Below are 16403 nucleotides of genomic sequence, written 5' to 3'. Positions count from 1 at the left end.
CTCACAATGGACTTGAAAAGTTTGGCCCAGCATATAAAATCTCATGCGGGGTCCTGCACAAATCAGTGTCGTTCCACATGCATGACATCTGTTTGTGTTGTGAGTGACAGCTTTGTCAGTCTATATAAGATGGTGCTCACATCTAGAGAGCTCGAGAAGGAATACCGAGAGGAAAAGCTGAAGGAGATTGACGGAGAACCAATTTGCTGGAGACAAAGAGACAGTGACAGACTGAGAGAGATCGAGATGCTGAGCCGATCGGTGCCTCTGAGAAGAGGACCACACTATGGTTGTACTGCTGGACCAGTGGAGGACAAGGTGTATTCCTTTGGAGGCTTCTTCTATGAAGAGAAGACCTACAACAGCAAGGATCAGATTGATGTCCGCGTCTTCAACATAGTGACTTCAAGCTGGATGATTTTGCCCCCGGTGACAAGAAAGAGGAGAAGAGGAGAACGTTCTATTGATGTTCCCTCCATGCGCTACGGACACACAGCTGTACTGATAGAAGATATCATCTACATTTGGGGAGGGGTAGTGAATTGTAAGACAACTAATTTGCCTGACAACTCATGGATTAGTATCACGGGGAACGCCGATGATGTTCTTTATGCATTTGATGTCGACAGTGTGTGTGTGACATGGTTGAAGCCCAAGGTTTCTGGAACGGTTCCAGAGAAGAGGTACACCCACTCAGCCTGTGTCTTGGGGAAGGTCATGTTTATCCATGGAGGATGGAACCTGGTGACTGGAATCACTAATGATATCTACAAGTTGGACACCACCACAATGATCTGGTCTTCAATTAACACCAGTGGCACTCCAGCACCCGTTTCATCATATCACACTGCCACCATCATTGGAACAAAGATGTTTGTATTTGGGGGCGCTGGGCACCAGGACAACAATGTCAGACTGTTTGACACGGAGACCAACTGTTGGCTGAGCACACCTTCTGCACAGCTTCTTCCAGAACAACGTCAGAGTCATGCAGCCTTTGTCTACAATGAAGAACTGTACATATTTGGTGGCTGCAACTTTGATCAGAAACAGCACTTTAATGATGTGTGGAAATGTAATGCCAAGACCTTCTCCTGGAAGAAGGTTGAGCCCAAGGGAAAAGGCCCAGATTGGAGGGGTGCAATGGGGGGGTGCAATGGGTGCATGCTGGGAGATCGTGTCATCATCTTTGTATGCCCATCGTTTTATGACCTCTTGCACATCTTTCACTTTAACCCTAGTCTGAAGACCTTATGCAAGCTAGCCGTTATTCAGAAGGGTCTGGAGCAGTCAGGACTCCCACACAACATCAGATGGGAACTGGCAACCATGACAACAGCAGCAGATGAAAATAATAACAACGCACTGCATGAAAAGAGGAGTAAACGGGCAATTACGGGCACTAGATTTGCCGTAAACCTCAAGTTTAACAGTTTCCTGTAATGTACGTATTCCATGTTTTTTTGCGCAGTGGTATTTTCTTCCATAGTTAATAACCTTCAGTCGCAATTAGGCTATGGACCCCCATTTTATGGCATTTCTATCTCTGGGACCCCAACTTATATTGTACAATCACTGTTATGAGCTAAAGTCTCTCTAGAAGCATTAGTATTACAAACGAGAGTCTTGTTGGAGTCAGAAATGAAGACAGAAGTATGCCTTTTTGGTCAAAACCATGGAGAGTTCTCTAGATTAGGCATAAGAACAATATGCACAAATAAGAATCACGAGGCTGAGTTGTCGGTTCCCGGATTCTAACACACAACCTTGTGGTCTAAGGGCAAGAGCTCTACTGACTGAGCTACACGGAGACATTCAGTGATCACATTGTACACTGCATGGTTCAGCCAGAACTGCTATTTTTGGCGGAAGCTTCGTGACTTCTTGGTCCCTTAATAACAAATAAAAAGAAATAAATATGCACCATGAAACTATCCTAACTAACTATGAGTGCTGGACTTGTTACCAATGAGCTAATGGAGCCTGCCTGCTTGCTCAGGGGATAATATGAATGTTGACCTTGTGTCTAGGAGAGACATGACCTTTGACCTGATCTAAATGTCTCAATAGAAGAGCAGGGGACAAAATGCAACCATCCCAATTATTGTTTTTTTTTTTTTTGCCAGTGAATTATGGTATGTGTGATGTGAGCTTACCAAAATCACAGTAATCTTTAATCATATTCCATCATTCAAGGGCTTTTGGGATAGAAATGAAACAGACTCCATGCATTCTCTTTCAGTTAGAGTATTGCAGTGTGTCTGACTGTGACGAGCGGATGATGGTCGCTTAATTGATGCATCTTATAATCTTAAATATGTGTTGTGGACTTTGATTGAAAGGTTTTAATACAAAATAATTCTTATTATTTTATGTCGCTCCCAGGAGCCTATCCCCTTTACGTGACACTAGCATGTCTCATGATGTGCAAGCATGCCACCTGGACACGATCACAGTATGTCACATGATGTGCAAGCATGCCACATGGCCATGATGCTTAGCATTATATGCTTAGTAGTGTCACAGTACTGTACAGTATTGTACTGTATATGTGTCATATGATGCACATGTGCACCCCCTGGACATGAAGCTATAGCATGCATGTCACATGATGAACACGGACACCGGAGGCTTAACCCCCAATCCCATGATGCTGAGTGTCAAAGTCAAGCAGGGAGACATTGGGTCCCTTCGGTATGACCTGGCCCGGCCGGGGGGGTTCGTTGAACCCCAACCCCCTCAGTCTCTGGGTGGACATTGGAACCACAACAAGGCCACTGACCTGCTGGCATCCATGTTATGCTCTGCTAAAAAGCATTAGAGGTACAGTAGTATGACATCATGGCTTCTTCTTCCCAGATACCAAAGAGAATATATACTGTAGTAACCATTTACGACTAGGCCTGTCACAATGACAGTCGCCAAATCGCACTTATTCAGACAATCGCATTTCTTTTTGCATAATAGTGGTTATTAGTAATCTTTTCCATGTTGAAAAATTGTCATATATTATATATTTTTTTAAATGCAAAAATGAATGTGGAAGCTGTATTTGTGAGCTTGTAGATCTCCACTATTCACGTTTTTGGTTAAGTATGAAGTTATTTAATATGTCAGTCATTTCTTTGTGCATTTAGGTAATTTGTCATATCGGCCCCTGTGCAACTTCAAAGCCTATGAGAGCGAAACATGATTTATGTCCATCAGAGCATGTGAGCGGAGCGGAGCGCGGAGCGAGCGAGGAGCGGAGCGAGGGGATTTTGACGTGAGCGCAGAGCGGGTTTTTAAATGTGTCAGATTGACTTCCGGAGCGAGAACTGTCCTCCGCTCCGAGCCGCTCCGAGCCGCTCGGAGCGAGAACTGTCCTCCGCTCCGAGCTATATATGCCCCGAGGGCTGTGCATAATTATCGTTTTTTTTTTATTGTGGTTCTGCTTCTGTCACTGGCGTTGAACTTGGTTGCGGCATGGTGCTCGCAGTGGTACATTAAAATAAATACCATACTTCGGTTGATACATTTGAACTGGGTCTGTTTTAATTATTCTATGATATTTTAAATAACGAAATCAAGCTAATTTACATCATGCTCCAAAAAAGACTGCATGTTGCTGCAACATGCGGTCTGAAACGAAGGCCTTCAGGTTTAATTAGCCAATTTCAGGAAAACAGCATTTTATTTTTCCCCCCGTCATTTCTTTCTGCTGAGCGGAGCGGGCATCTGTGCTGAGCGGAGCGGGCATCTGAGTGTAGCCTCGGAGCGAGCACGGAGCGGGGAGCGCTCCGTGCGTAAATGAAGGTGAGCGCTGAGCGAGCGGGGAGCGGCGTGGGGGAAGATGAACGTGAGCGCGGAGCGAGCGTAACAAAAGCCGTCGAGAGCGAAGAGCGGAATTATCGGCCGCTCCGCTCCGCTCACATGCTCTGATGTCCATGTATTTCCAGTGTCCAACGACAAAACAAAACAACACAATGAAATCGCCAATTGCAGTTATTTGTGAGACAATTAATTATCGGCATGTAGAATGTCATAATCGTGACAGCCCTGCAGCTGCAACCCTGAGCAGGTGAGAAATGGTTAGGTAATGAGTCTCCCAGACACACAGAGGTCTATGACATAATCAGCAGCACAAATTAATAATCCTCCCTCTCTCTCTCGTAACGAGTGTGAGGTCCGTGCATCAGTGCAGAAATGAAAGCGGAGCGGGCAGCCACTAATAATGCCCGCCAGCCCTTCAGGGCCAGGTCTCCATTCACTGACTTATTTCTTTGACTGAGAGAGAGCGAGAAAGAGAGGCATTTTAATTTGGTAGATGCTGCTGTGTGTGTGTGTGTGTGTACAGCTGCGCTGCACAATAATTAGGAGAGAGAGAGGACGAGAGTTTAGGCGCGGAGCGAGAGCGATAGAATGTAAAACATGTTGTTTCAATGTCTTTATAGTTTTGACCAGATTTTAGTGTGCTTGCCTTGTGGCTTATGTGTGTGCGGACACTGCGGAGGGGTTATTGTCACGTCACTATGGAGCATGCTGCCGCGCTGCTGAAGCAAGTCCAGTCTGGGTGAAATTCACATCGGAAAATTAATATAACGGCGCGTGAGCCCGCCCGGCCCTGGGCCCGTTGGGCAGTGACAAAGTTGGACCGTGCCCGGCCCGTTTTGGTGGGCCGGGCCGGGCCCCGACAGGCTTGCAGGTCTCTAACACACACACACACACACACGTGCGGTCCACGGGGACCCCCGCAGGGGTAGATCTGCTCTTTTCGGTGCGCAAAAGAGGTGAGAGCTCGGGAACGCAGGCTCGCCTGGAGACGGCGGAGAGCTTCACGGAACCGGGCCGGCGAGGCGCACGCGGTGGTGCCGGGCCCGGGCGCGTGGGCCGATCGCCGCATTTCAATACCACCAAATACCAAAGGCAACCTATTACGTCGCAAACGGGTATAGATATAGCCCCGACGAGTGCCGCGACGAGTCCTCACGCCTCAATTATTATTTAAGCTGCGACGTATTAAGCAATAGTTGCGACGCAAAATGATTAAGCCCCGACTTACGCCGTACGCCGTGCCCGTTACGCCATACGCCGTGAATGGATTTCGCCCCACCTTGCTTCACAAGTCCAATGGTTATTGGTCCAACGGTTCCATCAACCATCCACTCATTCTATCATCTCTCTCTCTCTCTCTCTCTCTCTCTCTCTCTCTCAATATCAGACAACAGTTGTCATAGAAACCCTGAGGTGCTTGGGGGACTGTGACTGCATAATGTCACCTTACTCAGTTCAATCCAGTTTTAATTGACAGTAAAACAAAGGTACTTGTTTACATACATCTTACATCTGGATCACATGATCCGAGGAATCCAGGGGGTAAAACGTAATTGTATGACCGACCGTTAAACATGCCAAAATGTGAATCAAACTGTTGTAGCACCATGATGAGCAATAGGTGAAACGTGCAAACTTTAAAAGCCATTTGGAATGAAATCTGAAGAAATCAGGAACTCTTTCTATAATCGCATATACAGTATATTTGGGGCAGAGGTTCATCGTTGGCCTGCTGCTTGTGTGCATCCACAGTTTGACACCGATTTGTCATGCTGTGGCGGAGATTAGCTGCTGGCAGTCAAACGTCAAACAAACGGCCAGTCATGGGTGAAAAAACATAGTGTCCGGCTTTTGGCCGTCCGATAGATCTGTTACTTTTGCTGTTTTAGGACATACAAGCGTGCGGGCGGGCGTGTGTTTGTTTAGTGTTGCATTGCACTCCTCTATTGTTTGCACATAATGTTGATGTTCAGTTATCTGTCTACACAGTGTTTCATTGGGTTCCATCATACTACATATCGTCTCTGTTCGGGTGGAAATCCATGGACGCCACGTCACGGCGCATCACGTTCAAGTTTCTATCTGCTACTTTTGATGCTTTTGTGTGACACTGTAGTTATGTAGTATGATCAAGTAAGGTGTTAATTTGCGTGAAAAAAAAAACACAAAGTTAAAATAATGGAGATAAGAGGTTTCTGCCCGACAGCTTCAACATATCTGTTCGTGTACATACATTTATAATGTCATTAAAGTCTATAGGAACAGGAATCTTCATGCCAGATAGTATGAGAGGCTATATGTTTGTTTAATTTATTTAATTAACAATAAAAACACTAACAGATGGCATTTAGTCTGCTTTCATAATATTCTTCTTCTTGGAGAGATGTGGTTTTGCTGTGTGTGGGAATTTGATAAGAATCCAACTTGGCATGTGTTGCCAAGGTGTTGTTTATAAAGCCAGGAGGAAAAGGTTGCACAGTGAGATCTGTTCATCTCTCTGTGATTCAGCTATTCTTTAACACAGGGCTTTTTTTTCAAGCCTCATTCATTTCAAGGTCCATTATTTATTCAGCATTTGAGCCATGGACCGCCATTTGACGAGATTCAGCCTCGCAGACCCAAAGCTAAAGAAATATTTTGTTGTCGTTGGTTGGATAATATTTTGTCCACAATTCAATGCTGTATTGATGTTGGCATAGCCTCGGAAACCCAGCCGTTTTTATTTCCATAATTTCTGTCGATCAATCATTAAATTGACGCACACACGTACACACAAACACTCCTCTCTCTCTCTCTCTCTCTCTCTCTCTCTCTCTCTCTCTCTCTGTCGCTCTAATTAATTAGTCTCATGTCGCGCAGCTGCATCTTGATTCTCCCGGATGCTGCCGGGAGCTGCCTATGCCATAGAAAGCATAGGTGGAACCCAGGCTAATGTTGGCATGACATCTTGTAAATTAAATAATATGGATGTTTAACAAGGTCCATTTGATTTAATTCCACGCTCTCAAGAGTTACATCTCTATAAGGGTACATTTGGTTACCAACTCTCCAGCATTTAGCTGGGGACCACCTGGAACCCCCTCAATGACCACTGGTGGTCCCCAGACCACTGGTTGAAAACCACTGGTTTAACAGATCTAAATTACAGATATACAGGTCCACGTGTCACATTTGTTTTTGTTTCAATTTTGTAAAGTTTTGGGAGGATGTTGACATGTCCAATTATGGACGCCATGGTTGAAAGTGGTTAATTAATATCCCAGCAGTACTGTACATATTCCACAGGGCATTTATTGTGTGGCATGTCTAGTGTATACAGTATTGTGCCACATGGCCAGATACCAAGTACCAGCTGCTAGAATTAAGGGCCTTGCAAACGGGGAGCGATAAAACGTGGATATATATAATATAAATATATATATAATATATAATTATATATATATATATATATATATATATAATATTATATTTTATAGGATAGAAACTGAACCGGAGTGATAGCCCCCCCCCCCCCGTTTCGAAGCAACTTCTACTACTCCTAAATGTTTTCGATTTGGACACCAAAATTTGGTGTCCAAAATGCGGTGCAAGTGCAAACGAGCGCTCAATTAATGTCAAAGCCCAGATGATGCACAGGGTTTCCTCGTCTTAACTCCACGGGTCCGCCTGCAGTCCCCGCTCTTACCACTAGGGCCGAGCACCTCAACGTTGCAGAGTCTCACTGAGTCACTGGGGGCTTGAGTAAAACCCTATAGTCAAACACACAGGACTACATTATGTATGTCTGGCCATATCGGGTGAAAATTTCAAGTTGTGCTACTGTTAACACAAAAAATGCTGGAAACGTATCCATACGCTTTATTAATATCGAACGCCGTACGCGCGAAGCGTATGTATACGTTTTATACGTTTTTTTATTGCTTACTGTACATCAACGTCCTATGCTCCAGGACACCGAAGAAAATAACAGCTTTCGTCTCCAGGAAGCTCCAATATGTGATCCGGGAGTAAAAAGCCCCTCCCTCCTGAAAAGAGGTCTGTCTGTGGCGAAGACGCTCCCTCCTCCAATGCCTCCATTACACGTATGGGTCTGCACGGCAACGGCATAGACCAACGCAGATGTCAGGGCATCTAAAATGGAGTTACCCATACTCTAGTGTCTGTGAATACACTCGATTCCCCCTCCCCTCCTGTTTCTACATGGTTTCTCCCGAGGAAGCTTTGTGGGGGGAGTCTCTTGATCGCTTTGGCAGTTTGAGTTCCCCCCCCCCAGGCCCCACTGCGCCTTGCGATCGCCTTGCACCGCTCACTCATTCTCGGAAAAAGATATAACGCAGTCGTGTCGATTTGCCCTCTGCCAGTATATAAACCAAGAATAATCTTCAACGATCGCCATTTCATAACGTTTTCAACACGCACACGGCACACGCCATGATCAACTAACTGCCTGGCTACGTCTTCAGTCTTCACCAGCCATCGCTATCCGTTGTGTGTATCGCCATCGCGTCTTCACTTTGTTTGTTTGGGCAAGAAGCACGATCAGCGATGGAAAAGAGCTTTATATCCACGGCAGATAAGTAATGACGTATTATCGAAGGACCGCCATGATCAACTTACTGCCTACGTCTTCGTCAGCCAATGCAGCCATCATCGCTATCCGTTGTGTGATTGTGGATGTAGGGCAGGCTATATCCACGGTATCGAGAGAGACGCCCGGCTGTGATATAGGTCTTATCACTGCAATTATAATGAATAAAAAGGCTACAATCACACAACGGATAGCGATGGCTGCATTGGCTGGTGACAACGTAGCCTCGGTCCCAGGCAGTTAGTTGATCATGGCGGTCCCTCGATAATACGTCATTACTTATCTGCCGTGGATAAAACTCTTTTCCATCGCTGATCTCTGCTTCTTTGCCCAAACAAAGTGAAGATAGCGTTGTCCAACAAAGCAGCCAGTTATTTGATCATCTCTCTCTCCTGTGCTTCTTTCCTCAAACATGTCCAGACATGTCAACCTCAACCACTAAACTCACCGATCCAGTAACGCATCTCACCGTTATACTATCGTTCTGAAGGCAGATATAAAAATAAACATAAATAAATTATTGTCATATACATACTACACACTGAATGAAAGCCCTAATTGTCTACTTTTAGGAGGAAAACAAATACATAATATTGATCCCATGTACAGTTTGTCAGGCTATTGAATGCAGTTGTTCAGGTCCAACTATTATTCACAAAATAAGGCCTATAGCGACATGTACATATTATATACCGTATGAAACAGAAGACCCTCTGCTTTCATAAGAAAAAAACTAATACTGTAATAATAATAAAAATCACACCCCTGTGAAGTGAGCATTTCCTCATGAAGTTATCATAGCGAGTTATAAAGGTTTAAAGTCACAGAGATTGACAGGCAGATATAAACATAAATAAATTATTATCATATACATACTACACACTGAATGAAAGCCCTGAATGTCTACTTTTAGGAGGAAAACAAATATACAAATATATACAAATATGCTGCGCAACATTGCACTGCTCACTTCACAGGGGTGTGATTTTCATTATTATTACAGTAGAAGTATTTTTCTTATGAAAGCAGAGAGTCTTCTGTTTCATACGGTATATAGTATGTACATTTCGCTATAGGCCTTATTTTGTGAATAATAGTTCTTCTGGTCCATGCATTTTCTGAAATCCTCTCTGGTGGGCGCAAGCTGCATTCAATAGCCAATTACTGACAAACTATACATGGGACCATGTGTATTTGTTTTCCTCCTAAAAGTAGACATTCAGGGCTTTCATTCAGTGTGTAGTATGTATATGATATTATTTGTGTTCATTTTTATATCTGTCTGTCAATGTCTGTCAACTTCAACCTTCCATATCTCTGCTGTTTTTTCAAGCGAGCAGCGTGCCTTCAAAAGCAGGTTTTAGAAAAAGGTCAATATCTCCAGAATGGAAGATGGTAGAATCATAATTTTTTTTTTAAATTGAAGTGGACATGTTTGGCCTACTTTTTATTTATGCGATGTGATTCTAGCTATAAGAGGCCCCTCGCTGTGGGCCCCTAAAAAGTTCAAAAGTCCAATGTTAATCGCTTAGCACCAGCAAGCCTGAGCAAATAGAAAACTCTAGCATACAATGTGTTAAATACTGCACATAATATTAACATTGAGCGACCCGAGTTTCTTCCAACGGTGAAATGGACCCTTTAAGTCACCGCGTAATATTCACCCTTTCTTTTTTTAGACTTCTTGAAACTAGCCGAGGCTCACAGGCAGGGAAGTAAAGTCTTTCAGACACATAGAGGTCTGTGACATAATCAACGCCCACCAAATTATTAATCTCATCATCCCCATTGTTAATCCCATTACACTGTTCTCCTTTTTGTCTATTAAGCAATGTCAAACTTTGCCTTGTCCATTTACATTGTTCTCTCTCCCTCTCTCTCTCTCCCTCTCTCTCTCTCTCTCTCTCTCTCTCTCTCTCTCTCTCTCCCCCCCTCTCCCCCACCCAGGGTTTCCTCAGTAGGAGGCTGAAGGGCTCCATAAAGCGGACCAAGAGTCAGCCCAAACTGGACCGTAACTCCAGCTTCAGACACATCCTGCCTGGCTTCAGGAACGTGGACAATGACAGGTAGGACCATGTTCCTGACACTGTGTGTGTGTGTGTGTGTGTGTGTGTGTGTGTGTGTGTGTGTGTGTGTGTGTGTGTGTGTGTTGTGTGTGTGTGTGTGTGTGTGTGTGTGTGTGTGTGTGTGTGTGCGTGTGCGTGTTAGTGTGTGTGCACGCGCGAGCGCATGTTTGCGTGTGCGTGTGTGCACGTGTGTGCGTGAGACATAATGTGCTTTACTTATTGTAATTCGTGGCTATAATGTTTTCATGGCTTGCTGTTGCCATGGACGGTTCTGAAATTATAGACATCTTTGTTTGTCCTTTTTTGTCATGTCATTTTTGTTTTATTTGAAACCTATGGCTATATCTTGCTGGATACATTGCTGATTTGATGGAGTTTGTTCTTACAATTCACATAAATGCAATCAAGCATCCACGCACGCACAAATGCACACACACACGCACGCACGCATTCACACACACTTTCTTATAGACGGCTAGATCAGAGTCAGTCCAAAAAACAGTGTCATTTTGCTCATTCCTGCTGGTCCCCATTTTTGCAGAGTCTAGTGTTTTAGCCTCTTCTTTCTGTCTAAAGAAATTAAATGTTGGCCTCTCCCTTTACATTCTGTTCTCTCTGTGTCTCTGGAGAATAACGCTCAACGGCTGTATTTCCTCTTTGGTCGAGCAAAATTGGCAATTTAATAAGTGGGAAAGTGGACAAATGGATGGAGGGCTTTGGTAATTGTCAAGAGTTTAGTTGGAGTACAAATATTGTTTTAAAATTATTGTTTTAAATATGATGTCCAAATGGAGGATTTGGAGGTGTTTAAAAAGGGAATGTGTGCTCTTTTAAAACATGTTTGATTATGAAGGCTGTATTGTTTTCTGTACCTGGTTCAGAAATCATGTTGCTCTGACTTCACTTATTTGTGCTGGTGTACAGTATATGGTACAGTCTGTATCCTTTTCATACCGTCTCTGTCGGGTGGAAACCTTGCATGTCCATAACTGTTACCTTTCCGGATTCAAATAAAAAATAAGCAAAAGTAGCAGATAGGGATGTCCCGATTCCAATCCGATCCAGATCATTTCTGCGTTATCCGATACCAATGCCAGTGTTGTGATCTCGTGTTGTGTTTATAGCTATCTAGCTATATAGCTCGTGTTGTGTTTATAGCAGACTCCTCACTCAAACATGCACTTGCAGTTTAGGCAACTCCAAAGCAAACTCCACATGCCACATTGTATTTACCTGCCATAGTGTCGACCCCTTACCCCTGTGTCGGATCAGTGTTGGTTAGACTGGCATATTCGTCGATACCGATACTATAGGCACATGTGACGCTGTAGTGTGATCAAGTAGGGTGTTCATCTACGGAAAAATATTATAATTTTCTATATGAATAAATTATGTATGATCTCTCTCTGTCTCTATCTCTCTCTCTCTCTGAGCCTATACTGTTTCCTGGTGATAAAGTCTTCAGTGCAGCAGGCACACACAGATCTGTAAATTGCAATGCTCAGCCATGTTTAAACACAGAAACACTCAGAACATAAAGTTACATGCAGAGAATAACTGTAATGCAAGAATGCACATGCATGCATGCACGCATCTCTTCTTTGGTGTGAGTGTCAATTCTCTTGTCAGGCCGTGTCAAGGGACATGTGAGAGTGTGTGTGTGTGTGTGTGTGTGTGTGTGTGTGTGTGTGTGTGTGTGTGTGTGTGTGTGTGTGTGTGTGTGTGTGTGTGTGTGTGTGTGTGTGTGTGTGTGTGTGTGTGTGTGTGTGTGTGTGTGTGTGTGTGTGTGTGTGTGTGTGTGTGTGTGTGTGTGTGTGTGTGTGTGAAAGACAGCGAAATTGTAAGAGCAAGAGTGCGAGAGAGTAAAGCCTGGGTTTATACTTCGTCTTGCCACGGTGTCCCGCCCAAAACAAAAACCCAGATCTACAAACTCACAGCGCGTCCCGGCGCGTACCCGTTGTGATCTTATAGATTGGTATATGCGTGACACCGCAATACGATGACGCATAAATTAGGAGTAATTTGCAGTGAGAGCTGTCAGTGACTTGCCATGTCAAACTCCAGGGCTAGCCTTCCCCATGCATCCAACCAAAAAAAAGGGTGTGTATGTACAGTGTGTGCGAAGAAGACGTGACACTGGGGAAACAGCGGAGGAGGGGATGACAGGGATGGAGAGAACGAGAGGAAGGAGAGTTTCCCATGCTGGGAGCAGATGTGTGCAGATGCACACATCCTTGCATACAGTATTAGACAACAGTGGTTCTCACTTTATTTCATTTTTTCTTTCGTGCAAAGTTTTGTGTGTTGTCAAAATAATCAATATTTTCCTAACACTTCCATGGTTTTTGAGTGGTGCTGTGCGGTAATTTCGTAACGGGGAGGAACACCATTGTATTATAATGCTGTGGAGGCTACAGGTTCCAATTATTTACATGTATTCTTAACTCAAATGATACGGTTTATTTATTAATATAACCTACTGGATTACAAGTCACTCAAACACACTGGACTATATTCCATGATGCATATGATTGATTGATTGATTGATTGATTGATTGATTGATTGATTGATTGATTGATTGATTGATTGATTGATTGATTAATTGACCGACTGACTGACTGACTGACTGACTAACTAAATGCATATATTGTACATGTGTCTGGACATGTCCATATCTGTCAAAAGGGTAAAACACAAAGAAATGCTCGTACAAGACAGCTAAAATAGCAAAAGGTACTATAGGTAGTGTGAATGGAACCTGTTACAACTCAACTACGGTAATTCATACAGTAGTTTTAATGAGGTCCAGCTGCTATCCAGCCATGTATGTCTTCATGGAGGATTTGTAAAATACAGTACAATGTGCGGGTGCGTGCGTGCGTGGCGTGCGTGCGTGGCGTGCGTGCGTGCGTGCGTGCGTGTGTACGTGCGTGCACAGGCTCCCAGTGGATACCATTAACCAAGATGGCACTGCATGGCAGTAGCTCTGTGTCTGTGCAGTATAGTCGCCCAGAGCGTCCATTCTCAGGAGAAAGCCATGCATGGCGTAGAGTAGATAAGCTTGCAGCTCTATTCATCACATGCTGGACACCCACCAACCAGTCTTCTGGACAGCTGTGCACAGTCAACACCACGTGTATGTACTGTTGTACAGTATATCACATCCACACGCATACTGTATACTGGCATATACTGTACAATGCGCACACAGATGCAGGAGAATAAAGGAGAATTCCATATTGGAGGCTTTTTCTTTTCTTTTTTTTATGTTTTTTTTGTGGCTTTCGCCTTTATTTTATATTTTTTATGGAGGGACAGGAAGGCTGACAGGAAATGGGGGGAAGACATGCAGTAAAGGCCCTCGGGATCGAACCCGCTGCACACTGCCAGACTGGATTACCAGCCGAGGTGCCTGGACCACTGAGCCATGGCCCAGGCCCTAGAAGGCTTTCTTACCTTTATTTATAGTTGTTACGTCCCCACCAAAGAGGTCCAGGTGTTATTTTGTGCAAACGCGCATTATTGGCTATTTCCCCTACCATAAGCCTGAATTAGCACCATTCAATAAGCAGCATTCAATTAAATTCAATTAATTGAGGGCTTATGGTAGGGGAAATAGCCAATAATGCACTTTTGCACAAAATACCACCTGGACCTCTTTGGTGGGGACGTAATGACTACAAATAAAGGTAAGAAAGCCTTCTAGCATGGAATTTGCCATTAACTATTATTTTATACTTTAGCTGTGGAAAAATAGATCTACAAGCACCGAGTGCCCCGCTATGCGCTTGTAGATCTGCTACTGTTGAAAGGTTTTTAACTCAAATCTTTGCTTCTGGGGGAACAACATATTTTCAGATGGGCGTCTAGTCTGAGGCCAAATACAGATAATTCTGTGGGTCCTTGACATGAAATTGTTTAAGAACCACAGACTATAGAAACATTGGCTATTCAGAAAACTGTCAGAAGACATTTTGTAGAATCTGACCTCAGTCCAAATGGATTCATACCTGAGCAAGAGCAGAACTAACCTGACGCTGCCAGATCCAAGAAGCTTGCTACACAAATTTGTTTCACAGCTTATTGGGATCTGGGATCGCGGAAGCAAATTCGATGACGGGGCTGTTCCTTTTTTTCAAGATACTTGGTAGATGATTGGATGGGACCGTCTGTCTATCACCGTGTGGGCGTGCACACACAACCAATCATATTGACGTGTCTAGATAGCTTCACATCCGGTTTCGCACATATCCCGCCCTTAGCTCACGCTGATTGGTCCGGTACGGAACGGATTTTTGTCAGCTCAACTCCCTGAGAGATCCCAGATGAAGGCTGTGTTGGGGAACATGGTTACCCAATACCGCCCTCATCTGGCAGCGTCAGGTTAGAGCAGAACAACCACTGCCTCAAACCAAGGGCAGCAACCAGAGGCAGCGCACCTGTTTCTCCTTCTTCCTCCTGTATTGGCATTAGTGCACCAGCCCCTATAGAACAGTTATTCTCCTTCTTACTCCTGTATTGGCATTAGTGCAACAGTTCTTCTCAAACTTTTTCATTTTAATTTTCAAGCACCACCAGTTGGACCTGCATTAGGCTACGGACCCCTACATTTAATGGCATTTTTATCTCTGGGACCCAATTTAAAAAAAGAAAATCAATGTTAATTTAACTCTGAGGGTGTACAAATGGAACCAAATGGATCCGTTAGGCTCATTATAGTTCCATTTGTATACACCAGCGGTGCCCAAAAGGTAGATCGCGATCTACCAGTAGATCACAAAGGCTGTGCAGATAGATCACATGACACGCCCTTAAAGAATATTTAAATTAAATTTTTGGCATCTGCCACTTGAATTAAGGTCATTGTGCAAGTAGCTCTCAAGTCAAAAAAGTGCGGGCACCCCTGGTATACACTCTCTGAGTTCCAGACCCATAAGGGTCCATATGGTTCCTGTAACTATCATTTAGGCGGGGACTCCTGGAACTCCCTCAAGGAACCCACTTTGGGAACCGTGGCCCTAGAAATCCAGTTTGTTTGTCATTTGAGCGAACCCATCGCAAAGTGCACCTCTGTTCCTTATGCAGACGCAATTAAGGGAGGCTCTCGCAAAGAACAGGAGGAGATAATATGCATGGTTGATTAACATAATCCGTTGGATTTTCTACTAACATTCACTCAGTTTCGACGGCCGGTTGCATAATGGCATTTCTCCCTCCACCTCTATAAAGCAGTTAAAGTAAAAATTGTGGTCGATAGGTCTCAGACATGCACTGTAAGTGAATCAAGAAAACACACACATGCACGCACGCACACTTGCACGCAGGCACGCACGCACACACGCGCGCGCACGCGCACACACACACACACACACACACACACACACACACACACACACACACACACACACTGCCCAAAGGCAATGCGATAATGACTCCAAGAAATCAAAGACAGTTCTAACTTCTAACCTCCTACACAATCTCATCCGTCAATTAGTAAACTACTTGCAACTCTAGCCTGAACTATCAGGCAAACAAGTTTACCCACACACAACATTCCACATGCCAAATAGTTTTTTAGTGTTTTTTTGTTGTCCTTGCTATGAAATATTGAGCACCACTGATACAGTAGGTATTTCAGAAAACTGTCAGGATCTAGAAGACATTTTTGAAATTTCGATGTCAGGCCTAAATGGGTTAAAGCAAAAAGAAATCTGCTTACTTATTACGCCATTATTTTGTGCGTGTATCCGTGCGTGTGCGCGCACACGCGCATACCGTACAGTATGACACAGTGTGACATGCATGTAAACGCTCTGCACTCGCTCACAGCTGGGCAGTGTAGTGTGCTTTCCTGGTATGTTGTTTGGACAAGCATTGTGTGGGGTCTTAATGGAGGACGTCTCTTAAGGGGGCTTCTTACCAACAAAGGAAAGCT

At 44.1% G+C, this 16403-nt stretch overlaps 1 protein-coding gene across 5 annotated transcripts in view; it reads left to right on the top strand.

Moving 5' to 3' along the window:
* LOC310879210 (disabled homolog 2-interacting protein-like) overlaps positions 1-16403 on the top strand; it is a 255852-nt gene that overhangs the window by 96784 nt on the left and 142665 nt on the right. For all 5 annotated transcript variants that reach the window (XM_083793693.1, XM_083793695.1, XM_083793692.1 and 2 more), the window contains exon 3: positions 10349-10467. In XM_083793693.1, the coding sequence (XP_083649819.1) occupies positions 10349-10467 (119 nt within the window). The remainder of the gene's footprint in view (positions 1-10348; positions 10468-16403) is intronic.

This window comes from Protomyctophum parallelum, assembly GCF_964188405.1.
Source record: "Protomyctophum parallelum genome assembly, chromosome: 21".
Taxonomy (NCBI): Eukaryota; Metazoa; Chordata; class Actinopteri; order Myctophiformes; family Myctophidae; genus Protomyctophum; species Protomyctophum parallelum.
Note: the sequence above shows the minus strand (reverse complement) of the source record. Positions and strands in the feature narration are given on the sequence as shown.